The 25,372-nt window shown below is 57.2% G+C and overlaps 1 protein-coding gene across 2 annotated transcripts in view; it reads left to right on the forward strand.

The window, feature by feature from the left end:
* The window catches only part of LTO1 (LTO1 maturation factor of ABCE1), a 48,005-nt gene extending 25,117 nt beyond the window's left edge, over positions 1-22,888 (forward strand). The window contains exon 4 of one of the 2 annotated variants that reach the window (XM_054724691.1): positions 3,787-3,949. In XM_054724691.1, the coding sequence (XP_054580666.1) occupies positions 3,787-3,934 (148 nt within the window). In that variant the 3' untranslated portion in view covers positions 3,935-3,949. Of the gene's footprint in view, positions 1-3,786; positions 3,950-22,714 lie in introns of those variants that run through there. The other variant, XM_054724692.1, reaches the window with a different exon arrangement.
* The last annotated feature ends 2,484 nt before the right edge of the window (positions 22,889-25,372 follow it).

A 25,372-nucleotide genomic window follows, 5' to 3' on the forward strand; every position in this document is an offset into this window, starting at 1 on the left:
GAGCTCAGATCTGCGTTCCCCAGAACTCCCGAGGGGGCCCAAAACCGGGGGCCCTTGAGAGCTGCTCCTTCTAGGAGAGCAGAGGAGGCATTTTTTTTTTATTTTAACATTTTTTTTTTCTAAGAGAAAAGTAACTTTAAAAAACTTTCCTGTTGCAGTTTAATTTTGCATTGCCTTAAAAAAAAAAACAACACACCACGAAGCAGGAACTGCGAATTCTGGGCTCATTTAAAGTGCTCTGCTCTCATTTCTTGGTGACCATTCGTAGACAAAGGGCCGGCGGCCCAATCGGTAGGGAAACCACGTTGGTTCGAAAGGAAATCTAAAAGGAACTTAAATCACCTTCTCGCTTTCCTCGGCCCCTGGCCCCCAACCGGGGTGACCGCGGAGGGGCGGATAGTTGGCCTCCAGAGGGCGAATTCCGCAGCCGGCGCGTTTGCCACCGCCCCTGGCTGTGGGAACCTCCATTCACGGCGGGGGAGGGCGCGCGTTCATTCAGGAGCGGGCGCGCGGCGCCGACCTTGGGAAGCACCGCGGCTGCGCGCGGCTCCGCGGGGGGCTCTGGGGAGCGGGTGCAGGGCCCAGAGGAGGTCTCCCACGGGTGTTGACCTCCGGCACCCGCTTTTTCCCCCCGAGAGGACGGGGGCGGGGGGGGGGGCGGCGTTCCCAGGTGGGGTCACCTGCAGCCGCATACCTGGCGGCGACTTGAAAGGACTTGGCTCCAGTTCCGCGAGTTTTTCATTGTTAAGCCCTTAAGTAGCCCTAGAAAAACGCTTCCGAACGAGGGCTGCGGAGTTCCGGAGGTGCCCGGGCTCCCCTTCCCCCAGGCTGTTGGCTTTGGGGGCACGCGTGGCGGCCCACGTGCCGCGGTAGCTCCGCCGGGGCCGCGCAGTGCGGACCCGCGGCGCCCCAAGGCTGCGGTCCCCGGCCCAGGCGCTTACCCGGGACCGCCACAAGCTGGGCACAGGGGCAGTCGCCCCTCCCACCCCCCAAGCCTCTGACTTGCGTTTCTATCCCTGATCAGTTCATGTCAGCCACCCACAGACTCACCCCGTCCTCCGAGCCCCAGCCGGAGGTATGGCAGGGTGCGCGATCGGGGCACCCCTTTCCCACCTCTGAAGGCCTCAGGCGAGGTGCGCGTGGGGCTGGAAAAGCAAACCCCAAGGTGTGGGAGGAGGCTGGCTCCCCCTGCCCCCGGGGTCCCGAGGGAGGAGGTGTACTTTTGGAGGTGAAAAAAGAGGCTGACTCCTTGATCTGCGCCCCTCAAAACGCACTGCCCGGTACCTTGGGCAACATGAAACACCAAGTCCGCTAGGAACTCCCCGGCCTCTGGCTCAGGCCCCTGGCCAGTCGCTGACCGGGCGTCGTGGAGTGAGAAGATGACCACCTCCAGCGAAGGCTAATCCGGGGGAGGCGGGGTAATGGCCCAGGAAGCCTTGTCCTTCTCGCCGTCTCCCTTGGCCAACCAACGGCCCCCCATCCCGGGCTGAGCAGACCCCTGCCTCGGACCAAGGCGCAGGGACCCGCCGCGGAGACTCGCCGGGGCTCGGAAACCTTGGGCGGTGGCTCTCGGGCTTCCGCAGGAGGACCGGGTCTAAAGCCTCCCTCGACCCCTGCGGCGTGCCCGCCCGCCCACGAAGGACTCGAGGCCCCTTCCCTCACCTCTAGGACTTGTCACTCGGCCCCCACCCTCGCTTTTTATGGGAGACTGCGGGGAGGACCCCGCATCCTCGTGCCTTCCAGTCAGCTTGGTTCTGCCCTTGAAAGGTTTCCTTCCTTCGCCATGGCCCTGGGGGTGGGTGGATGGAGGGGGCCCTCTGAGTTCTGGGGCTCTGGACACTTGCCAGGAGGGGTGGCGGAGGGACTTTTTCAGGCGAGTGAAGAGGGTTCCACACCTAACGCCCTGCAGCACCCCTCCCTATGGGTCCCTCGGCCTAACGCGGTCGGGCCTGGCGGCAGGACACAGGTTTGGACCCCCTGGGGAGGTCTGGGTGCGTGGGGTTTGAGGGGTTGGACGGGCCGCTCTCCGTCCCTAAACCTCGCCGCCTGGGCGCTCTTTTGGGGCTCGACCTGCCCTTGCGGGCCTGGGTGTCCGGGCCTGGGGCAGGGGTGCGGCCGGGCTGGGAAGACAGAGAAGGTGGGAGCATACGCTGCGGGAACCCAGGCCTTGGCTCCGGAGCAGCGCGGGCTGCGCCCCGCATTCCACGCATTCCCGCCTGGCCTCGGTTCTGCCGCCACGTGGTTGCTCCGCGCGCTGCGCTACCGTAAGGCTTGGAGAAGGCGCGCACTCGCGGCCCCGGAGCGCAACGGACCTCCCAGCATGCAGGACACGGACGCAGGGTCCAGCCGAGGTGCCCCGCCGGCCCTCTCCCGCAGTACAGATAGGGGTTGCCTTTTTACGTAATAAGGAGAGTAGCACTGCCGATGCCATGACACATCTCTTTGTAAAGACTGTTCTGAAGATTAAGTGATGACGGTGACTAGGGGCTTTCTGGGGGGTGGGGGGGGGGCGGGGAGGAGGGAGGATCACCTTGCAGGAGAAATGAGGAGCTGAGGATGGGGACATGAGTGCAGGCTTTTTCTCCAAACCTGCAGGAGTTCAGAGCAAAAGGGCAGCTCCCTTACACCACTGGGGCGGGGAGGGAGGGCTGTCACCAGGATGGGCTGGTCTACAGCGTGTTCCCAGCAGCCTTTTCTGTCCATATCCCCACGCCTGCCTCCACGGGATGGCGGCCAGCGCTCTGTCCAGGCCAGGATTCTGAGAGGTGACCCAGCCAAGCCTGGGGGGTCACGGTGGGCCCCGGGAGGCACAGGGCACCCAGTGGTGTAAGGGAGCTGCCCTTTTGCTCTGAACTCCTGCAGATTTGGAGAAAAAGCCTGCACCTGACCTAGATATTTGTTAGCCGCCACAACTGACACATCTCTTTGTAAAGACAGGCTGGAAGGGTGCTCAGGCCCCCCTGCTGTCCGGAATAGGGTGACTGTCCATCTGAGGAACGTGACCGAACCGGACCAGTGACCATTATGACTTCCCAGCAGGGACAGGGCAGGAGAGGAGCTGCAGTTGTCGGATAGCTTCTTTCTCTTTTCTTTCTTAATTAAGATCAATTCGTGTCTCGGTCCAGTGGTGTGCTAGGGGTGCGGAATGCAGGGGGTGCTGAGTGCAGAGGAAAATATTTGTTAGCCGCCACAACTGAAAAAAAAGTCCTGCAGGTTCCTTCCTCGGGGCGTTCTGAGCACCTGACCTTAACTAGCAGGATGCCTGCCCTGTGCCTCCCGGGGCCCACCGTGACCCCCCAGGCTTGGCTGGGTCACCTCTCAGAATCCTGGCCTGGACAGAGCGCTGGCCGCCATCCTGTGGAGGCAGGCGTGGGGATGTGGACAGAAAAGGCTGCTGGGAACACGCTGTAGACCAGCCCATCCTGGTGACAGCCCTCCCTCCCCGCCCCAGTGGTGTAAGGGAGCTGCCCTTTTGCTCTGAACTCCTGCAGGTTTGGAGAAAAAGCCTGCACTCATGTCCCCATCCTCAGCTCCTCATTTCTCCTGCAAGGTGATCCTCCCTCCCCCAGAAAGCCCCTAGTCACCGTCATCACTTAATCTTCAGAACAGCCTCTCCCTCCACGCACCTAACGGGTGAGGGAACTGAGGCAGTCACCTTGTCCAGTCACGGCCTTGGCAGCCGTGGTGAGCCGCCTGTCAGACCCGCACCCTGAATGGCTGGGCTGTGCCTCCCTCTGTGTCCTGGGTCCTTCCAAGCTGATCAGGATAATAATCTCCCTTTTCAAGAACTCGTAAAAGCAAGCCACTTCCTCCAGCTGCCAGGGAGCCTGCAGCCACGCTTGGGAGACTGCACAAGAGTGTCACACACAGATGGACCCCTGCCCGCAGCGTGCAGCCGGGCGGACCGCTGGCCCCATCTGCGAAAGGGGTGTGACTGCTCATCCCGAGGCCGAGGAGAGAGGAATGGAGGTAACAGGTGTGAAGCGGGTAGCGCTGTGGCTGGCGTTTGCCAAGGCCAGTTAGGTCCATCCACTCACGTATGTGTTCTTGTGCAGAATGAAGGCCATGTGATGGACGCTGGGTGTGGAATTAATGAAACATTTCAGTTTTTATTCAGAAAGAGAATTCAAAACATGGCTTCCTCGTCTAGAAACTCACTTGTATTTGCTGACTTATCTTGAGCTGTCTACATGTGAGATATAAATCCTAGAATGTACGTACAAATACATTTTTAAAGAGTTTGACCATGACTCTTCTCTTCTTCCTTCTCACCCGGCCCAAGTCAAACACTTGATTTAAAAAGGAAGCTGTTGTTTTCGCTGCTGATAGCGCTCGCAAGCATGGTGAACATTCCTAAGACCCGCTGAACTTTCTGTAAGAAGGGTGGCAAGCATCAACCCCACAAAGTAACATGTATGAGAGGGGCAAGGATCTCTGTGTGCGCAGGGGAAGCGGCGCTGTGACAGGAGGCAGAGTGGCTGTGGTGGGCAGACGAAGCCTATTTTCCGAAAAAAAGGCTAAAACGACAAAGAAGATTGTGCTGCGTTGAGCCTAATGGCAGATCTAAGAGAATGCTGGCTCTTAAGAGATGCAAGCATTTTGAACTGGGAGGAGATAAGGAGAGAAAGGGTCAAGTGATCCAGTTCTAAGCATCATATTTTCTTTTATTATATGACAATAAAATCTTGATAAGTTAAAAAAATAAAAATAAAAAGGAAGCATAGTAATTAAGGCCTAAGTGTCAATGAAAGCGTGAGGGACAGATATAAAAGGGACGGTTTCTGCCAGGTCAGAGAGGGCCAGAGTGTCAGGCCCTGCTCAGGCCTCTGGGTGGACGGGGCCCAGTGCCGCTCCTCTGCATAAAAGGAGCCGCTCTCCGCTCAGTGGAAGAGGGGAGGCGGCCACAGGTGAAACCGGCTCAGGGTGTGGGCCAGTGGCAAGGCTGGATGCAAAGAGGGGTCTCTGTCAAGAAGCTCCTGTCAGCCCACAGCTTGGACACCCACAGCCTGCCCTCGGGGTCCCACTGCAGTGAGAGGCGGGGAGGGGGCCTGGAGGCTGGTTTCAGCATTAGGCACCGCTGGAGCCTCTTGGGGAGAGAGGGCTCCTGGACCCCCAGCCTGGAGGGCACCCTCTGTGCCCCGGGAAGGTGGGCATCCATTGTCCTTTGCCCCTTTTGGCTGAGTTGTCTAGTCATCCTCTAACCCACAGACGAAGCTGGAAGCACCAGCTGGAAAGCTTTCAAGCAAAATGCCTGCGGGGTGTGTTCCGCTGGAGCCGGGGAGGGCCCTTCCTTGCCCCCCTCATCTCCTGGGGGTTCCAGGTGCCCGGCTTGTGGCTGCCTCACTCCTGTCTCTGCCTCCATCTTCCCTGGAACTTCTCTGTGAGTCTCCTCTTCTGTCCCGGCCGCCAGCAGAGTTCCGAGGAGGCGCACAGGGAGGCTTTAACCAGAGAAGGAGGAAGGGTGGAAGCTGACAGGTCAGGGCGGAGGCGGCGAGGAGGTGGACACGCCGAAGGAGCAGCGGCTTCGAATCATTTCTAGGGTTTGAAGTGGGAAGCCCTCGGGAGGGTGGGCTCTGGAACTGCAGGCTCGACTCCCAGCTCTGCACCTGCTCTCCGTGTGGCCGGCCCCTCTCCAGCCTCAGCCTCCTCGCCTGTCAGATGGAGACGATGATCCTGACCTCACAGGTCTTCACGGAGATGAGACGGCGTGGCGTAGGTGAAGTCCCGCACAGAGGAAGTCCTGCGTGTTAGCAAAGAGCCAGCATCGATCCCACACTCTGAAACTGTGGCTTCATTAGGTCACAACCAACATATCTCTCCATTTAAAAAACAAACAAATAAAAAGCTTACATCACTGCCGATGAGATCGACACAGACAAGCAGGGCTGTTGTGCCCAGTTTCTGCACTTCCAGCCAAAGGAGAGATCTCCAAGGTTTTCCTTTCGAGTTGGTCCTGGGGGAGTGGGCTGTTTCCCATGTGCTTCTTGAACAACAGTGGTCTCGGGGTCCCTTTTGTCACTTCCCAGGCCAATTTACAGCTGCAGGAAGGAAGCCTCAGGGCCACGGGGGGGGGGCAGAGGGCAGGGTGGGGAGCCCCGGGAGCAGCTCAGAGCAGCTCTTGGGGAGATGAACCTGGGCTCTCCCAGAGGGTGGCCCCCTCCCGGGCCTCACCCACTCCTTCTCCTGCCCTTTGGTTCCTGGCTGATTAGGCCAAGCTCAGAATCCACCCACTAACGAATTCCCAGGCAAGTTTCAGGGTAATAGAGGCTGTTTGGAAAGAGGAGATGAAAGATAAGGATGGTGGTGAGGAAGGTAAGAGTTCCAGGCAGGGGCGGAGGGGGAGTCTCCGGGGGGGGAGGTCAAAAGGCCAGGAGGCCGGCGGGCGAGGCAGGCCGGGGGAGAAAAGAAAGTTAGGAGTCCACCCTGGGAAGCAGCCCCTCCTGGTCCACCCAGGCTGCTCAGGGCAGACACCAGCAGTGATGCTGATGGGGGCGATCACGTGACCCTGCTTTCGGAGACCTCCGACCGGCACAGCATCTTCACAGGTGGTACCTGACTCATCTTCCCGGCGGCCCGAGGACAGCCACCACGTTCCCATTTCACAGATGGGGAAATGGAGGCCCACAGAGCTGGGCTGCCTTCTGGCTGTCTCATTCTAAAACCCGGGGGGGGGGAAGAAGGCAGATTACAAAGCACCTAGAAATTGCAGGGTTCACCTTTAAAAAGAAAACACAGCTGTGTTGGGATATAATTTATACACTGTAAAGTTCACGCACTGAAGGTGCACAAGTCAGGGTTTTAGATAAAGCTGTGCAACCACCACCGTTATCAATTTTAGAACATTTTCATCATCCCCAAAAGAAACCCGCCCCCATCGGCAGTCTGTCTGTGGAATTTATCTGCTTTGGACCCTTCATTTAAATGGACCCCTACAACATGGGCCTTTTGTGACCGGCTTCTTCACTCAGTAGAATGTTTTCAAGGTCCATCCGTGTTTTGTGCCGTATCCACAGTCCATCCCTTTTCACGGCCGAGTAATATTCCACTGTGCCCACGGACCACATTTTATGCATCCATCCATCAGTCGGTGGACACGTGGGTCGTGCCCGCGTTCTGCCTGCTAGAATAATGGTAGTTTTTGCATGGCACCTTCCATTTCTCTTGCAAAGCGGGGTTCGGCTTTAGCGGGTGCTCCAGCTGAGGGAGAACCTTGTGGGGTTTACTCTCCGGGACCCAGGAGGCCAGGACAGACTGACACTTTCGATGAGGACATCTCAGCCACTTCACTCCCCCTGCCCTGCCCTGCCCTGCCCTTCTCTTCTCTTCCTCCTCCTGTTCTTTTTCCCCTTTGATCTTTTCTCTCATTCCTTCCACAGGGAGGTCTCATGTCTGGAACCACAGACAATTATGCATAAGAAATGTGTGTTTTTTTTCCCTGTGAGTTGAGAAACTCGACAGGATGGACACATTGTCCTAATTAGCTTGTGTAGGTCAGCGTGCTGTGACGATGGGGGAGAGTGGTGGTTCCTGGGGTCCTGGGCACCGGCATGGGGCGGGGGGCGGGGGGCGTCAGCTCTGACTTTCACTGAATACACCTGCACCTTCAGTATCCCAGCAACCCGGGACTCTGACCCCTACCAGTGACAAGAGAAAATCTTAGACTTATCTCCTGATTTCCTCCTCTCCCCGGCTCCCTGTCTGGCCTGCAGAGTCCCCAGAGGCCGCCTCACCGGAGTGGAGGGCTCCTCACTTGCCCGGGCTTCTGGGGAGTGTGGGGGTGTGGGCCTGTGGCCCTCGGGTGTGTCTCCTCTGTCTCAGCCACCAGAAGCCCAGAGCTAGAACCAGGGCCTCAGAAAACCAAAGACGCTCACACTCCTTAGTCGGTTTGGGAGCTCAATCCCCGCCCCACCTCCGGTGCCCCTCACCGGGTCAGCCTTCTCTTCCGTCAAGGGCACTCGGTCCCCTCACCGCCATCCTGGCCTGCCCAGAGCTCACGGGAGGGAGTCTGTGGAGTTAGGAGAACGTGCCCGGAGTCCTGATGGGGAGCCGGGATGCGAGGGGTAGGGGGGTCCGCCTGCAAAGGCAGCTCTTGGGAAACGGTGAGGACGCACAGGAAGCCGACCTCCGGCTCCCCGCACGGTGCGCCAGACCCGGGGCCTTGGGAGAAGGAGGCACGGCACTTGTCAGTTGTTCTGTGGGCCCTGAAATTCTGGCCACGGGGCGCCAAAGCTCCCCAAAAGAACACGAGCAGGAGAATCGGAGGGAGACTGTAGAGGAACCTCGTGAAATCGGAAAAATGAGCGTGCTCGCTGGGGAGAGTGCGCCGGCCCCTCCCGCCGGCCCTGATTAAGGGGAATGGGTGTTTGTGGGGGCGTTCGGTAAGAGGCCTCTGATTGGGAGACCATTTTGTGGCTTTGGCCTGTAATTTGGACTCGGGGATCGGGCACAGTTAATGTGATAAACTTACAAACCTCCACTTGGGACCAGATGCTGAGCCGGCCCCCAAGGCAGCCACCAAAGCTGGCACAGCAAGCGCTCGGCTCCTGAGGTGGGGACGGCGGGGAAGGCTGCGCTTCCCAGGCTGGCTCTGGAAGCTGGGAAGTACAGATCCTCGTCCTGTCTGCCATCTATTCCAAATGCACACGGCTGGCTCAAGAGCCGCTTTTGCTAGACGTCCGTGTTTGAGTCTGTCCGTGTCCCAGCCTGTGAGCTCTGGGAGGCATGAGGGCAAGCACCCTTATCCTCCCTTGGGGCCTGACACACAGCGGGGCCTTCGCACAGACACGTGGGGCCAAGGAACGAAGGAATGAATGGGACGAAGGTGTAAAAGACGTGTTTTTGGCTTGGAGAGCCGGGCCACTCCGGGTCAGAAGTTTGTCGCAGGAGGGTCTTTTCGGCTAGTGACCACTTTGTTATATTTCTCTTGCTTCCCAAATCACCAAGATCAGGCTACTGAGGATACTGAGAAGACAGACTGAGTGTGTGTGTGTGTGTGTGTTGGGAAAATTGGGAGGATGGGTTAGATGCTTGGATGGGGTGCGGGAGGGATGGGAGGAAGAATCAATATGCACAGCAGTGGGTCCCCACCCTCTCTGTGTCCCGGCCAGCCTGGCCAGGGGGAGGGGACATGAGCGGTTGGCCGGCCTGCCTGCTGGTCGAACTCCTGGTCGAGGGGACAATTTGCATATTAGCCTTTTATTATATAGGATATACACTGAGTGGCCAGATCATTATTCGTTCAGAGATCATAATAATCTGGCCACTCAGTATATATCGCCTTCAATGCTCTGGTTTTATTTCTCTCTCTTTGGTTCAACCTTTCCTCCCTCACTGTGACCAAAGTGGGGCGAATCCCTGTGCCCCTTCATTTGCTGGGAGAAGACTGGACATTTTCAAACAGGAACGCTTATTAGGTACCTGCAGGCCAGTAAACCAGCAGAACATGGGGCGGAATAAGACGGGAATGAGTTCACCTGACCCTAAGGAGCTAAGAGCTGAGCAGGACCAGCTAGTGGAGCTGCCGCCACCAGCGGGGCCCGTGCCCCCCCTTCCTAAAGGTCACCGACACCCAACGTCCAGCCCCAGCCGGTTTCCGGGCTCGCTGCCGCAGGCCGTGTGATTTCAGATACCATCTCTGGACGGGATGATAAAGCAGCCGGCTGGTTTTCTCAATGAAACAGGGACTCCCTGAGCCATGGCCACCGAGGAAGTGGGTGGGACTCGCGTGGGGAGTCACGGGGCCCCATGACTTCAATAGGAAGTCCCAACAGCCTGCGTTTCTAACCGGCAGACTAGAGGGACTGCCTTCGAGGGGTTCTCACTGAACACAGCGGCTTGGATGGCTTTTCCGAGGCTGTGGGACACTCAGGTCGGCCCGGTTTTCGCTTTTACAAACAGCAGCTTCACACGGAATATCTCTCTTCATCTCAGTCTGATCCCCAGTCGCCTGGTGCTCTGTGAGATGTTCCTAAAGTTATCAGGAAAGAAGATTCCGAGGTCAAATGAGCTGGCTGAAGACTGTGTACTTGGGAGATTGCTAGGGCACGTTTGCAAAGGTACTGAGACGTCCTGCAGGCTAGAAACAGGCTGGCTTGCAAACAGAACACTTTTGACGTCACATCTATTGATAACTGTTGTCTATTAGAAAGTATAAATAGTTGTCTTTTTCTCTTTAATAAAACGAAACGGCTGTTAGAAAACTCGCCAGACAGAACCAGACGGTGGCAGCTCCTCCAGCCATGTGGGAAAGTACTGTTTTTTTTTTTTTTATCCCCGCCCGCTCCCCGCCCCCTCCGCCAGGGTCTTATTTTGCAGCTGGATTGGGCAGGAGCCGGGGGGAGGACACACTACTCATATTATTTAGTGTTTCTTTCTTTAATTGCTAGTGAAGAAGCTTTGCCTTTTTCCATGCGATGATTTGTTCCCCAAATTTTCTGCTGTGCCAATTGTATTTCCTTCTTCCTCTCTGATCACTTAGGAAGTTGAAACTGGATGCGGATCTTGTATATTTTATGGTAATACTTCATCTACACGGGGAGTTGGCTTTTATTTGCATCTATTGCACATTTGCCCGTTGCCGTCGCCCTTTTCGTATTCTATCACGCATGTGATAGGTTTAATTTTCTTTTTTTACAACCTCGAACTCCTCCAATGAGCTGTTTCCATGTCTTTAGTCAGAATTTGTTTCCTTCCCACAGATGGGGTTTTTCGCACCCCACCTCCACATGTTTGGGTTAAGAGACAGGAGATGGGCCCCTGGGTAATTAGAAGGGTGAACAGCATGAGGTCCCCCATCCGAGGCCCCTGCACCCGTGGGAGTGCGGTTCCGGGGAACGGCTTCTGCAGACGCGACTGATGAACCCCAGCAGAACACTGTGGGAGCTGCCCTTCAGGAGGTGGCCTGCCTGCCGTCTGTGAACGCGGAGATGTGCCCCCCCCCCCCACCCCCCCAGTGCAGGGAAAACCGTGGTTCAGGAATTGAAAATTATGTGGTGAACAGCAATTTAGAAGGCTCCTCACTGAGCAAGTTTTAAAACAGAAAAAAAAAATAAAAATAAAGGAAAAGAAACAGCTTGTAAAACCTGTTATAAAAACCTCAATGGAAGTGGTTACTTTCAAATACTACCATTGTTTCTGACTTAATTCAGTAAAATTTTTATTAAGTCAATTTTTCTCTCCCCCCCTCCTCTTGTTTTTGCACTTAATAAAAACATCCAACCAACCTTTCAAACCCCCAAATCAAGCCTTTTATCTTCACAGGGCGAATTCCACCTGCCAATTTGCAAAAGGGCTCGGTGTGGTCAGCAGACCGCAGCATCCCGCCTCAGCAAAGTTTCCACTTGCAGCCAGCCAGGCCGGCTGGGCCCTCACCCTGCCCTGGGGCGGGGGGAGAGAAGCCTGGGTGTTTGATTGATTGAGGGGTGTGTGGTGGAGAGGAGAGCATGGGCGTTTCGAGCTTCCTTTTTGTCTTACTTTCGTAGCTTTGAAGATTTCAAAGGTAGGTCCATCCTCGGGACCCTGTCCTTCCGGCCTGAGACCTCAGAGGGGCGGGAGGGGGGGGGGTGTCTGCTGCCTCTCCTGCCCCACTCAGGGGCCCTCCCGATGCTCCCGGCCCCTCTCCTCTCTGTCCCGTGCCCTGGGCCACAGTCCCCGGCAACCTGAGTCAGGCGCCCACCTGAGAGCGACTTCCTGCACCTTCCTGCGTCCTGGGCTGGGCTGGGCGGTACCGGCTTCCGGCCGGTGGGACCTGGACTCCTACACAATCGTCACAAAACAATGGAAAACGATCAAGGGAGAGAGGAGAGGACGGTCCGATTTGGGGTTTGGGGGTGTCCCTCAAGCGCAGTTGGAACCTACAGGAGGGTAAGAGTCCCCGGGAGGAAGGTAGAGAGGTGAGTTCAAGGAGAGGGCGGCCAGCAAGATACCCCACAGGGACCAGAGTCACCCTGACCCGCAGACCACGCCGGCCTGATACATCGATCACATCGGCTCCCTGGACTGTTTCGACCCCGGGAGGGACACTGTCCAGTGCTCTGCGTCCATCGCAGGGCGGACAGAAGCTGCCACTCGCCTGGACCAAGAACTCGGCTGACAGCTGGGGGACACAGCACCCAGCGGGGACCTGAGCTCTGTCCCGCACCCCCATCAGCAGGAGCAGCCAGCCTGAGGGAACGCTGGTGTTGCCTCTCAAAGACCCAGCTGAGGGGGGACACCCAGCAGAATTGGGGACCCGCCTTCCTTCCATTAGCCCTGTGTGGCGAATGCACCCAAACAATGGCCGTTCTCTGGGGCCGTGTCCCCAAAGGTAGAAAGTCATGGAGTCAAGAGCAAAGGCCGGAAGCGGGAGTGACACAGTCGGCGTCACGCACCGCGCACCTCGTGGCAGGTGCACGCTGCCCGGCCTCGCCGTCCCGCCTCGCGCTTCTCTGAGGACCCCTGTGGGCACGCGCTTGGCACTCACACACCGCGATCTGGCAGTGCTAGGACGTCAACACCTGTGGGCTGGCTCTGTCCAGTGGAGGGTGGCCGGGACAGACCACGGCGGCCCTGACCCGCCCCCCTCTCCACAGGAAGGTCCTGGAACGCGTGCCCCAGGCTCCCTGGAGCACCTTGGAGCGCGCGGCGACCACAGCAGTCGCGGATCCGATACCACATCCCTGTAGCCTCCCCGCCTGTCCCGTCCTGCTCCCCGGCCCCCAGGCCACTCTCCTCCACGCGGGACTCGCGCCTCAGCATTCGCTTCTGTGTCCACTCTCCGAGGACCCCGAGCTCAGAGGGATGGCGCGTGCTCTGCGCCCCGGGAGCTGAGGCCAGTCCTCTGACGCCGTTCCTCGTTCTCATGATGCGTGAGGCGGCATCACAGGGCGGGGGAAACGGCAGTGAACCCGACACAGCCCCGGCCCCGCCCCGCGGACACCGCGTCCTCGAGTGGGAGACCGCGCGTACCGGGGTGAAATGGCGTAAGGTGAGAGATGGCGAGTGATGGTGGGCAGAGGGACGGGACCGCAGGGGCATCTGTGTGGAGCTCTGAGTGCGACAAAGGAGGGAATCGAGTGACCGTCGGGGGTGACGCGACCCGGGCCGAAGGGACAGCCGGAGACCACACGAGGGAGGTGAGCGTCACTTTCATTCCAGCCCATTCAGCGGTGGCTGGAAATGAAAATTATTCCATTTCACATAATACCCCTGAGAAAATGGCTTAGCGGGATTATCCACCAACCTCACGTCCCGCGCCAGCCCGGGAGCTTCAGACCACACAGGATCCTCCACCCGTTTTCCTTGCCCGGGGCACACGATCCAGGCAGAAAACCCACCCAGGTCTCCAAGATGGCAGATCAAAAGGCAACCCCAAAACGGCCTGCCTTCCCTAACCCCTTTATTAGAGACCCCATCAGCTGCCTCCAGTCAAGTCCGTCTGCTTTGTCATCACAGGAGAGAATAGTGGGAGTCGATGGGGCAGGATGGGGCAAAGGGAATGGCCCAGCCCTCTCCCTGGCTGCTCACTAAGAAAGACCATTGTGACGTGGGGTAACCCGAGCCAGGCGGGGTGGGTACCCCAGGCGCCCCCAAATGATATGGGTGACGATGGAGAAATGGACACACGTCCGGAGTAGACGGCAAAGCGATGCTTTTCCTTCCTGGGAACGGGGCAGCTCAGGAGTGGGCTCGGGCTGGGGACCACGGGGCTGAGGCCCGTGGACATCAGGGACGGTACGCGGGCTGGGAGGCAGGTGCCGGGGACAGAGGGACCTCCCAGGAACCGCCGTGGCTGGAAGGGACAAAGTTCAGACGGAGCCCCAGCATCTGATTGCGGGAAGGAAGGCGGCCCCTTGGATCCCCGTAATAACACTCCGTGCTTTGCGGTCTGTGTTCACCCGAGGATCGCAAAGCGTTTTCAGGCGTTAATTAAACTTCAAAACGGCCTGACGCAGTGGGTGTAATTAGACCCATTTCTTAGCCGGGTCATCTGAGGCCCATTAAGACGAGCCGACGCGCTTAGTTAGAGCCTGCGATCCGGGCTTTTCTCTTTCCCGCCCCTGCGTGCCCGGTTTGTTTGAATGTCTCCAAATCAGAGAGGGACACAGGCATTTAAACAAATCTGCTCAGAAACCATTTACTTAAGGAATTCCTGGGCAAACCCTCAGTGGGTCCTGAGACCGCGGTGCTATCTCATTCTCTCATCACCGTGACCGAGGTATTTTTTTTTTTGCATGTCTTTAGGAAAAGTCGTTGTATGGAATAGCCCAAAGCAGGAGGTGGGTTCCAAGGAGCCCCTTTCCCATGGCCCCAAACGGACCCCTCCCTCACCCCCTGGTTCCGGGAGCCCCAGGTACGCTGCTCGGTTCCCGTCATGCTGCCAGGAGGCTATAAAATGTCGTTTCATCTTAAGTTACATAAGTTTCCAGCACATAAGAAGACTGTTATTACAAAGGCAGCCACACTGGGGGAAAATGAAAAAAAAAAAAAAAAAAGGGTCTCGTTTCTTCTGAATATCCGCACCAAACACTTTTGAAGTCTTTTACGGGACTCCTAAATCCTACGAGGGAGAAAAATGCACAAAAGTCCTTTTAAAAAGGCAACCTGGCTGTCGCTGATGTTGGGTCTGGCGAGAAGTCCATTGTCCACAGGCGAGGGCCGGGCAGTCCTAATCCATCCTACGGTATTTGCATTTCCCTTCTGCCCGACAGGCAGCTTATGCAAAGCAGCTCTCAGGATTCTCAGGGCGCGGGGGGCCGGAGAACCCTGCACTCTCACCCCCTTCAAAACCGCGCCCTCCACAATGGGGAACGCTGGGGTGGACGCGCCGCGCGCTGGACGCTCCCCCCCCCCCCCCTTCTCTGAGAAAACAAACGGGCAGTTTCTCTGACAGCGAGATTTATAGGAAACGAAGGAAGTGTGCGGGGAGAGCGGGTCCCGCCTGCAATGTTCCCCGGATCATCAAGGGCCTCATTCACCAAGGCACCCACTGCACTCCATCCGTCCACATTCTTTCCTCTTGACTGACTCTCAAAAGATCCATTTCAACGAGGAAGAAAAACCCCCAGCATCTTGGAGGATGGCCGCCGAGGCTGACACGTAGATAGGCTGTCTGGCGGGCAGATAGCTCTGGCCCGGCGCGATCGGACAATTGACCTGTGGGTGAGGGGACCCCCAGCAGCTCGCTCCCGGGAGGGGGGGCGGGGGTGGGGATCTCAGGGCACGCCGGCCCTGCAGGTTAGGGGGCCCCGCGGGGAACCAAGACCGCCTTGGTGCTGGGTTTCGCCTGGAATCTTTTGGGCGAAGTGTGTGCAGTCAGCGACTTCCTAGGAAGGCTTCAGCTGTAGGGGAAGAAATTTAAGTTCCCAGGGCGCCGTCCCCAGGGCCACCTGAATGGAGCCGGCGTTTGAGGCCCGGCCAGGATCTCGTCCTGCGCCGTGCCAGTTTGCGATTGCATCTGGGTTGCCCCTGACCTTGGTCTGCTGGGGAAGAGGAAGGCGGCCTGCCTGGGGGCGTCGAGGAATTTAATCCCAGCCCGCTTTTAACGTGCCTACAGAGGCTGAGAATTACGAGGTCCTGTGCGGAATGCGAAGATGAATACGTTAAAAAGGGAAACCTTCCGCGGGAAGTGATGATGGCAATGACATATATATTAAGAGAGGCACGAGAACGTTCCGGATGAGGACCTTATTCTGTCTCAAGGGAACCTGGGGGGACAGCTGGGCGCGGAAGGATAAACAGCGTGGGTGGGCGAGTCTGCTCTCCGCCCGCACACAATTCTACAGACCCTGGGCTGAGCAGCAGACCGTTACTATTCCCGTCCTGGAGGCTGGAAGTTCAAGGTCAGGGTGTCTGCAGGGCTCTCTCCTTGGCGAGTCGACGGCCGTCTTCTCCCTGTGTCCCCACACGGTCTTCCCTGTGTGTGTCCTCGTCTCCCCTTTGTATAGAACCCCAGTCACGTGGGATGAGGACCGGCCCACCCTCCTGACCGCATTTAACCCCAATGACCTCTTTACTGACCCTGTCTCCAAACACAGCCACACGGAGGGGCTGGGGCTAGGACTTCAACGCACGAACATGTGAAGAGACAATTCGGCCCCTAACAGGAGGTTTCTCCATGGAGGAGACGCGGGCCGCAGAGCCAGACAGAAAAGGGCAGGGTCTAGGGTCAGGCTTCCTGGGTGCAGAGCCTGAGGCGAGGGTCGGGTCCACGCGACGTATGAGCGAGGGCTCTCAAGAGGAAGGAAGTGAGGAAGGCCAGATGGGGCAAAGGGAAAGGCTCAGCAAACGGGTCTCATCCGCGCACTGGCCTCCGCCTGAGCCCGCAGGGAGCTCTGAAGCGTCTGACCATCATGCCCAGAGCTGGCCCCGCCTGGGGGCATGGGCCATGGTACCCGGGCAGAGCGCGGCCGTGGCTCCCCAGGCTGGGTGCTGCAGCGTGGGTTTCTGGGACAGTGGCTCTCGCATAGCCCTCTGGACAAGGAGGAGGCTGGGAGTAGCCAACATGCCAGGCCGGTGCCGATGGTGGCCAAGCCAATAAGGGGTCCTGGGCGGGTCCCACAGCTTCCCAGAGGCTTGGGGGCCAGGGGAGTGGCTTCTGGTGGGTTGACCACAGGGGCCCGAGGTGGCAGGGGGCTGGGGGAGCTTCCGAGAGCCGTGGGTCTGGGAGGGTTGGCGGCCAAGCAGAGCCTGGACTTGGGCTGCGGGAGAGGACCTGCCAGGGACCTGCTGGTCCTGCGCCTGGGTCTTCACCACACCTGCTCCGCCCGCACCGCTGAGGGGGCGGGGCAGCAGGTCCCACCCGGGGCTCCCGCCCGGGCCAGGTTCTCGTTTTGACCTCCCCTCCCCCGCGCCCAGGGGCCCCACATGTGTCAGGGACCTGCCAGAGGGGTTCCCAGAAGACGTGGGCCAGCTGGGGCTCCACCTCAGCTTCTGAGAGCGCTGCCCCCCCCACGCTTTGGGCTCTTATCAGAAAGAGTGATTTAACTCTGATGAACAGATCAAATGGACTGAGTGGATAATGGGTCCCTGCGTCTCACAGCCCCGGGTCAGGCGGCCTCCGAGCCAAAGCCGGTACCGGCTCCTCTTCCAGGAGAGACGAGGGGGGCATGTGCTGGGGCATCGAGCCCAGGGTGTTCAGAGGGAGGGAGAGGGACAGATATTGGCTGGGTTTGTTTTCTTCCCCAGTTTGTCCGTGGTGGTCCCGTCTACACTGCACACTCAGCTCCATCCAGTTCCCTGGGGTGGTCCTGTCTACACTGCACGCTCAGCTCCTCCCAGTTCCCTGGGGTGGTCCCGTCTACACTGCACGCTCAGCTCCATCCAGTTCCCTGGGGTGGTCCTGTCTACACTGCACGCTCAGCTCCATCCAGTTCCCTGGGGTGGCCCTGTCTACACTGCACGCTCAGCTCCATCCAGTTCCCTGGGGTGGCCCTGTCTACACTGCACGCTCAGCTCCATCCAGTTCCCTGGGGTGGTCCTGTCTACACTGCACACTCAGCTCCATGATGTTCCCTGGGGTGGTCCTGTCTACACTGCACGCTCAGCTCCTCCCCGTTCCCTGGGGTGGTCCTGTCTACACTGCACGCTCAGCTCCTCCCAGTTCCCTGGGGTGGTCCTGTCTACACTGCACACTCAGCTCCATCCAGTTCCCTGGGGTGGTCCTGTCTACACTGCACGCTCAGCTCCATCCAGTTTCCTGGGGTGGTCCTGTCTACACTGCACGCTCAGCTCCATCCAGTTCCCTGGGGTGGCCCTGTCTACACTGCACGCTCAGCTCCTCCCAGTTCCCTGGGGTGGTCCTGTCTACACTGCACGCTCAGCTCCATCCAGTTTCCTGGGGTGGTCCTGTCTACACTGCACGCTCAGCTCCATCCAGTTCCCTGGGGTGGCCCTGTCTACACTGCACGCTCAGCTCCTCCCAGTTCCCTGGGGTGGTCCTGTCTACACTGCACGCTCAGCTCCATCCAGTTCCCTGGGGTGGCCCTGTCTACACTGCACGCTCAGCTCCATCCAGTTACCTGGGGTGGCCCTGTCTACACTGCACGCTCAGCTCCTCCCAGTTCCCTGGGGTGGTCCTGTCTACACTGCACGCTCAGCTCCATCCAGTTCCCTGGGGTGGTCCCATCTACACTGCACGCTCAGCTCCTCCCAGTTCCCTGGGGTGGTCCTGTCTACACAGCACGCTCAGCTCCTCCCAGTTTCCTGGGGTGGTCCTGTCTACACAGCACGCTCAGCTCCTCCCAGTTTCCTGGGGTGGTCCTGTCTACACAGCACGCTCAGCTCCATCCAGTTCCCTGGGGTGGTCCTGTCTACACTGCATGCTCAGCTCCTCCCAGTTCCCTGGGGTGGCCCTGTCTACACTGCACGCTCAGCTCCATCCAGTTCCCTGGGGTGGCCCTGTCTACACTGCACGCTCAGCTCCATCCAGTTCCCTGGGGTGGCCCTGTCTACACTGCACGCTCAGCTCCTCCCAGTTCCCTGGGGTGGCCCTGTCTACACTGCGCGCTCAGCTCCATTCATTGTTTTTTGAGTGAGGGTCTCCCAGTTTCCTTCCTGTCAGCACCGTGTTGGGGGAATGATAATGCACTTGAGTTTCCCAAGCTCCCACCAATGTCTCCAGGCCTGCGTTTGGCACTGACTGCCCGTGGGGGCGGGGGTTGTCATGGTGACAACGTGTTAGGAGACACCCATTCCCACGTCAACATGGTTTAAGGCTTCACGAGAGACACACGCACAAGGTCGGGGCCCACTCCCCGGCTCGATTCCCACGTGGACGCTGGTGGGGCAGTTCTCTAGGACCCCATGTGGCGAGCTGGTTGAGAAAGGAAATTAGAAGCTTCAACTCGCCATCCCACAGAACCTGCCCGGGGCTGCGAGGGTGGAGGGTGTGTGGGTGCTGACCCAGCTCTGACGGTGCCCTGTTTTGACTCTGTGTCGATGATGGAGAAGGATCCCAGGAAAGGCCCAGCGGGCAGCTTAGGGCGGTTGTTCCATGTGCTCAGTTGGTCCTCTTTGGAAAGGGAGCATGCCACAAAAAGAGACACCATCCTGCAAAGGGCAGACGCCCTCATGTTAGAGAAGAATTCATTCTGGAAACTATGTGTTCAATTCTGTTTAGACATTAGTCTTCTTTCCCTTCCCCACCCGCCACGACTCTGCCCACCAGATGGACGGCGAGGCGTCGCGGATCCGAGGCCGAGCTGGGCTTCCCGTGGCCCAGGCTTGGTGGCCTCGTCCCCGAGTGACTACCGGACGGCAAGCATCCCGGTCTCTCGAATTTATAAAAAGATGGAGCTTATTTTTAAAACGAAAGGGCACAAAGACACGCAAAGAAGGAAATGGAGGAATGCTGATTTAACTCGAGCCGACTGTGTTCTTGAGCTGACTTTGAGGCGCGACAGAAATCTGGAAAAGATAAAGCGACCAGTTCAAGTGTATCGAGCTTACTTTTCTGTTCGCATCAAAGCAAACCAAACATTGAGAAGGTCTATGTGCGGAGCTAGAGTACTCAATTGATCCCTTTCCCCCCCTGGACCGGCCGCTGGGGAACGGGGATGCCCGGCCTCTAGAATAACGCTCGGAACAGCGGGCCAATTGTGTGGCGGGCGGAGCGCGGCCGCAGGGAGCCGATAACTTCCTGTGTTGAAGTGATGACTTGGAGATTTCATCATGATATCCTTGCACACACCAGGAAATATCACCTTACGGACCTGCCATTTCTTAAAGTAATCGGTGAGAAGGCCATTACAGTCGATGTCTTAATTAAGCTAAGCATTAGCCGTGGAATTACAGGCATCCGAAGGTTTAGCGTCTTGTGGGATCTGGTTTCCCGGGGCAGAGGTATGGGGGGCGGGGGGTGGGGGGTGGGGACTCCAAGGGACAGGTCGCTGCCTCTCAGAGCACCAGCCTCCCAAGAACGCCTCCTGAAGGCTGCACAGAGGCTGCTCAAGGTGAGCCGGAGCCTGGAATCCTCCTCGCACGGCAGCTTCTTTAACCGGCGTCCTGGCGCTCCGTCGGCGGCTCCGTGCGCTGTGCAGAGGTGCACGTTCTGACAATGAAAGAATGGGGGAGTGGGGTGGGGGGGGGGGATCGGGGCGGCGGGGGATGTGTGTGGAGACTGTATGCATTCATTTATAGCTGCCAGAAATGATTGAAAGCAAACATGGCTTAAATGGGTCTATAAAAAGAACCCCAAATCCCCTTAGACAGACCAATAAGCATCTTGATGATTTCAGTATAAATAAATCTAGAACATCAGGATTGAATAGCTCTCAGACACTCGCGAGTCTGAAGTGGCGCAGAGCAGGGAAAGGGCTGTGGGGAACATGACTGCTTTGGGAGACTGTTTGGGGAGGAACCTGTAGCTAGTTAACACCCAGAAAACAACGGAGGCTTTTTTGTTTCCCAGTGTCTGGGGTGACCAGACGGTGGCTTGACGGAGCATTTTTCTTCTCTTCCTTGTGCTCACAGAGGGAAATCCCATCAGCCCTGGCCCCTCCATCCAGGAAGCCCCTGCCTCCCAGCCTCCCCGTCGCGGGCGTGGCGGCTCCTCACCCAGGGCCACGCAGCATCGGAGAGGGTGGGAAGCTGGCTGGGGACACGTCGATGCCGAAGAGGGTGTTGGCGGGGGAGGGGGGGGCGCGGGGGATCGCTGGGCTGTCAAACTCAGGGCACCAAGGGAGACCGAGTGGGGCTGATGACGTCAGCTGCCAAAAGGGACCCCAAACAATTTCCAGGTGTGAAGGTTCTGCCCCGGGCAGGAAGCATCAAAGCTGGGAGTGAGGAGTCCAGAATGCCAGGGACAAGAAGGGGCAGGAGCCGGGCAGAGGCCAGGGCAAGGCCAACAGTCACCTGTGGGGTCAGTAGCAGCTTCCTATGGGACTGTAGGGGGAGTCTCATGGGAAAATCTGCTGGATTTAGTAAGCAAGATACTCCCCACCAGCAAGATACTCCCCACCAGCAAGATACTCCCCACCAGCAAGATACTCCCCACCAGTAAGATACTCCCCACCAGCAAGATACTCCCCACCAGCAAGATCCTCCCCACCAGCAAGATCCTCCCCACCAGTAAGATACTCCCCACCAGCAAGATACTCCCCACCAGTAAGATACTCCCCACCAGCAAGATACTCCCCACCAGCAAGATACTCTTGGTCCTCAGGATACTCCCTGTATTCATTTCTAGTGGCTTTCATAACAAAGTCCCACAGACAGATGGCTTACACAACAGACATTTGTAAGTCCTGGAGGCTGAAGGTCCAAGATCCAGGTGTAAACAGGCTGGTTCCTCCTGAGGCCTCTCTCCTCAGTGTGTAGACCAGTGATGGGCAACCTTTTGAGCTTGGTGTGTCAAACTTCGCCAAAAAACTGAGCATAACTCGGGTAGTGTGTCCCTTTGAGGAAAAAACATTATTTCGCGATATTTATCGTTTAAGTAACATAAATGTTTCATCCTCGGCATGCGGCCGCCTCAGCGGCCGCGTGTCATCAGAAATGGCACTGACACGCGTGTCAGAGGTTCGCCATCCCTGGTGTAGACGATCATCATCTCGCTGTGTCCCCAGATGGTCCCTCTGTGTGTGTCTGTGTCCTGATCTCCTCTACTTATAAGGACTAGGCCCACCCTAGTGACCTCATTCTACCTTAGTCACCTCTTTTAAGGCCCTGTCTCCAAATATGATCACATATTAAGGCACTTGGTGTCAGGACCTCAAAATATGATTTTTTTTGGGGGGGGGGACCCAATTCAGCCCATAATTTTACACGGTCCCTACGATGACTGTGAAAGTTTCTTCTAGTTCTGAAATTCCAGGGGCCTGATTAGTCTTGCCTTCTGATTTTTCTCATGGTGCTTTTTTTCCCCGTGTGGAAAATTTCAGTTTTTATGTAGTTAAATTTTTGGGTTCCTTTTATATTTTTAGTCATAATGGAAAGGCCTTCCCTATTGTGGGTTACGAAAGAATCCTTCCGTGTGCTCTTTATGGCACTTTTGTTTTCTTTTCTCCTTTGACTCTCAGACCCGGTTGGGAGCTCATCCTGGCATACGCCACCAGCTGCCTGCTTGTCCCCCCCCCAATCAGCTGCCCGCTTGCCCCCCCATCAGCTGCCCACTTGCCCCCCCGCCACTGCCCACTTGCCCCGCCACTTGCTGGCTGCCTCCTCCCATGGATCGAGATACCTTCTCTTTCTTGGTTGTATTCGAGTTTACCTGAACCTTCTGTGCCGAGTCTTTGTCTATTTATTTCTGGTCCCACACTGTTTTAATGATTGATGCTTTCTGATATGTTTTAATATCTTCCAGGATAACCCCTCTTCCAGTCCCCCCCCCCTTATTCAGGGTGTCCCTGGCTAGCTTATTCATTTTTCCATATGAATGTTAGCATCGCCTGGTCTAGTCAAAGAAAACGTTTGTGTTTTCCTTGGTTTGACCAAGTTAACGTTGTAACGTAGCTCAGGGAGCACTGACCTCGAGCTCGGCCTGTCTTTCCGACGGTCCTCCTTTCATCCTTCAATCATTGACGAGTTTATTTCTCATCTAGGCCTTTTAAAATTCTCATTATGCTTATTCCTAGTATTTTATCTTTAAAGACATTAACTGAGACTTGTTTTTTTTTCCTTCCAGTATAGTTTCTGCGCGCGCTGTGTGTGTGTGTGTGTGTGTGTGTGTGTGTGTGAAAGCTATTGATGATTTAGTATCATCTGCTGCCTTGCTGATTCCTTTTCTTGCTTGAAATAGCGTTTCAATGGATCATTTGGGGTTTTCTACAGCATTAGCCCAAATCCAGACGCTGACAACACCCAGTGCTGATGAGATTGTGGAGCAACCGGAACTGTCATGCATTGCTGGTGGGAATGGAAAGCGATAAAGCCTCTTTCGAAGACAGTTTAGTTCTTACAAAAATAAACATACAGTCCAGCAATTACGCTCCTTGGCCCTTACCCATACAGTCCAGCAGTTACGCTCCTTGTTCCTTACCCAAAGGACTGGAAAACTTATGTCCACACAAAAACCTGCACACGGGTGTTTATAGCAGCTTTATTCATAATTGCCAAGACTTAAAAGCAACCAAGATGCCCTTCAGGAGGCCAGTGGATGAGTAAACAGTGGTCCGCCCACACAATGGAATATCACTCTGCGATAAAAAGGAATGAGCTCAGAAGCCATGGAAAGGCGTGGAGGAATGTTAAATGCATATCACTAAGAGAAAAACATTAATTCGAAAAGGGGATATACTGTATGATTCCGACTATATGAAGTTCTGGACAAGACAAAACTACGGCCCCAGCAAAAAGCTCAGTGGTGCCCTAACCGGTTTGGCTCGGTGGATAGAGCGTCAGCCTGCAGACTAAAGGGTCCCAGGTTCGATTCCGGTCAAGGGCATGTACCTTGGTTGGGGGCACATCCCCAGTAGGAGGTGTGCAGGAGGCAGCTGATCAATGTTTCTCTCTCATCGATGTTTCTAACTCTCTATCCCTCTCCCTTCCTCTCTGTAAAAAATCAATAAAATATATTATAAAAACAAAACACAAACTCAGTAGTTGTCCAGGGCTGGGGGATGAACAGGAGTCACGGGGTGTCAGGGCCCTGAAACGACCATGTAGGACACTACAGTGGTGGACACGTGTCATCGTGCATTTGTGCAGACCCATAGATGACACCAAGACTGAGCCCTCGAGTAAACAGAACTCTGCTTAATCGCAAGGTACAATGTTGCCTCGTCAGCTGTGGCAAAGGTTCCGCACCAACCAGGATGTTAACACGGGAAACTGGAGGCGGGGGGGGGATGGGGTGGGGGGGAGGGAGGGACGGGAACTCTCTGTACGTCTCCCTCATTTTTCTGCAAACCTACAACTGCTCAGAAAACAGTCTATCATAAGACAAAATATCGAGAGAGAGGCCCGCAGTGTGCGATTTTGTAAGAACCCCAATATAAAGTGGATTTTGTAAGAACCCCAATATAAAGTGGAGTCTCTCTTTTCCGAGGGAGGATCCTGGGGAAAGACGAGGGCGGAGTGGCTGGGACTCTCCGGAGGTGGCCGCCGCCCGAGGACGCCTGTGAAGGCTGCCATCCGTGCTCAGGGGAGGTGGGCTACCAGGCTGCGGTGGGAAAGTCCTGGGAGTGAGTGTCTGGTGTGGCTGAGCAATTCCTCAGAGAAGCAGCCCCGCCTGGCACTGCCCTGCATGCATGTGGCCCAGGCAGCGTCCCTCCGGCCGCTCTGCGCCTCCCGTGGGGGTCCCACTAACCAGGAGGTTGGACCCAGGCTGCCCCGTCACACACACAGCCGGGTGGCAGCCCAGTCCTGGAGGAACATGGAGTCAGGGCCCTGACCAGCCACAGACCCCCAGGCCAGACCTGCTCAGCCCTGCATCCGGAACTTTCCTCACATCCTCAGCTCGGGAGATGGCAAGCAGACCTCCTGTTCCGACCTCAGAGGGGACAGAGAGAAAGAAGGACCGAGCTGGGCTCGGAGCCACCTGCACCAGCCCACGTCCGGCCAGATGGGCCTCTGGAGCTGTTCTGCCCACACCCTCCTCTCCTGATGAGGAAACTGAGGCTGGGTGTGGGGTCTCAGTCAGGGACAGCAAGGGGTGTTCAGCCCATCCTCCAGGCCAGCACTGCCCCCCCACCCCCAGGTTGTCCCACAGCTGGCCGGAGGCTGCCCGCGGAGGGGAAGCAATTCTGTGTGCAAATGGAGGGACCTTTTTGCTTCCAGAATCCCTGAAACCCAGGACGAGAGCCACCCTGCAGCCACGGGAGGCAGTACCTCCTCCCGCTGGGGCCGTGGGAGTGCTCGGAGGTCCCTTCCTCTCCCCGTGCCTCTCGGCCCGAGAACCCTCCAGGCGGTGCCGAAGTCCATCCCACTTACCTTAGAGCCCATCGGGCAGGGCGGGAAACGTCCAGAGGAGGGACCGGAGGGTGCGCGGGGGTGGGGGGTCCCCGCTCATTGGTCGTCAGTGTAGGAAGAGAGAGAGACGCAGAGGCAGGGAGACTCACAGAGGGAGAGACAGACAGACACAGGGAGACACACACACACAGGGCGAGGCAGAGAGGGAGCTCTTAGCATTTCAGAGGAGAAACTGAACCCCAGCCCCCCTGGGCTCTGGACTCCCTGCAGCACCTTCCATGCCCCCACCTCCGGCCAGACATGTGCGAGGTCTGCCCCTGACCTCAAAACGGCTTTGGTCTGGCTGAGGCCACGTAAAGACACACAGAGCAGTGCACACACACTAGCGCCCACCTGTGGCCATGCCCAGACCCCGAGAGCAGAGGTGGGGAGGAGAGGAGCTGGAGCTGGGGCCCAGGACCTAGCAATTCCACTCCCAGGCACGTGCCCAAAGGAAGTGAAAGCAGGTGCTCACACCAAAGCTTGTTTCCACGCGCTCACAGCAGTG

The sequence above is a fragment of the Eptesicus fuscus genome, chromosome 13 (genome assembly GCF_027574615.1).
Source record: "Eptesicus fuscus isolate TK198812 chromosome 13, DD_ASM_mEF_20220401, whole genome shotgun sequence".
Lineage (NCBI taxonomy): Eukaryota > Metazoa > Chordata > Mammalia > Chiroptera > Vespertilionidae > Eptesicus > Eptesicus fuscus.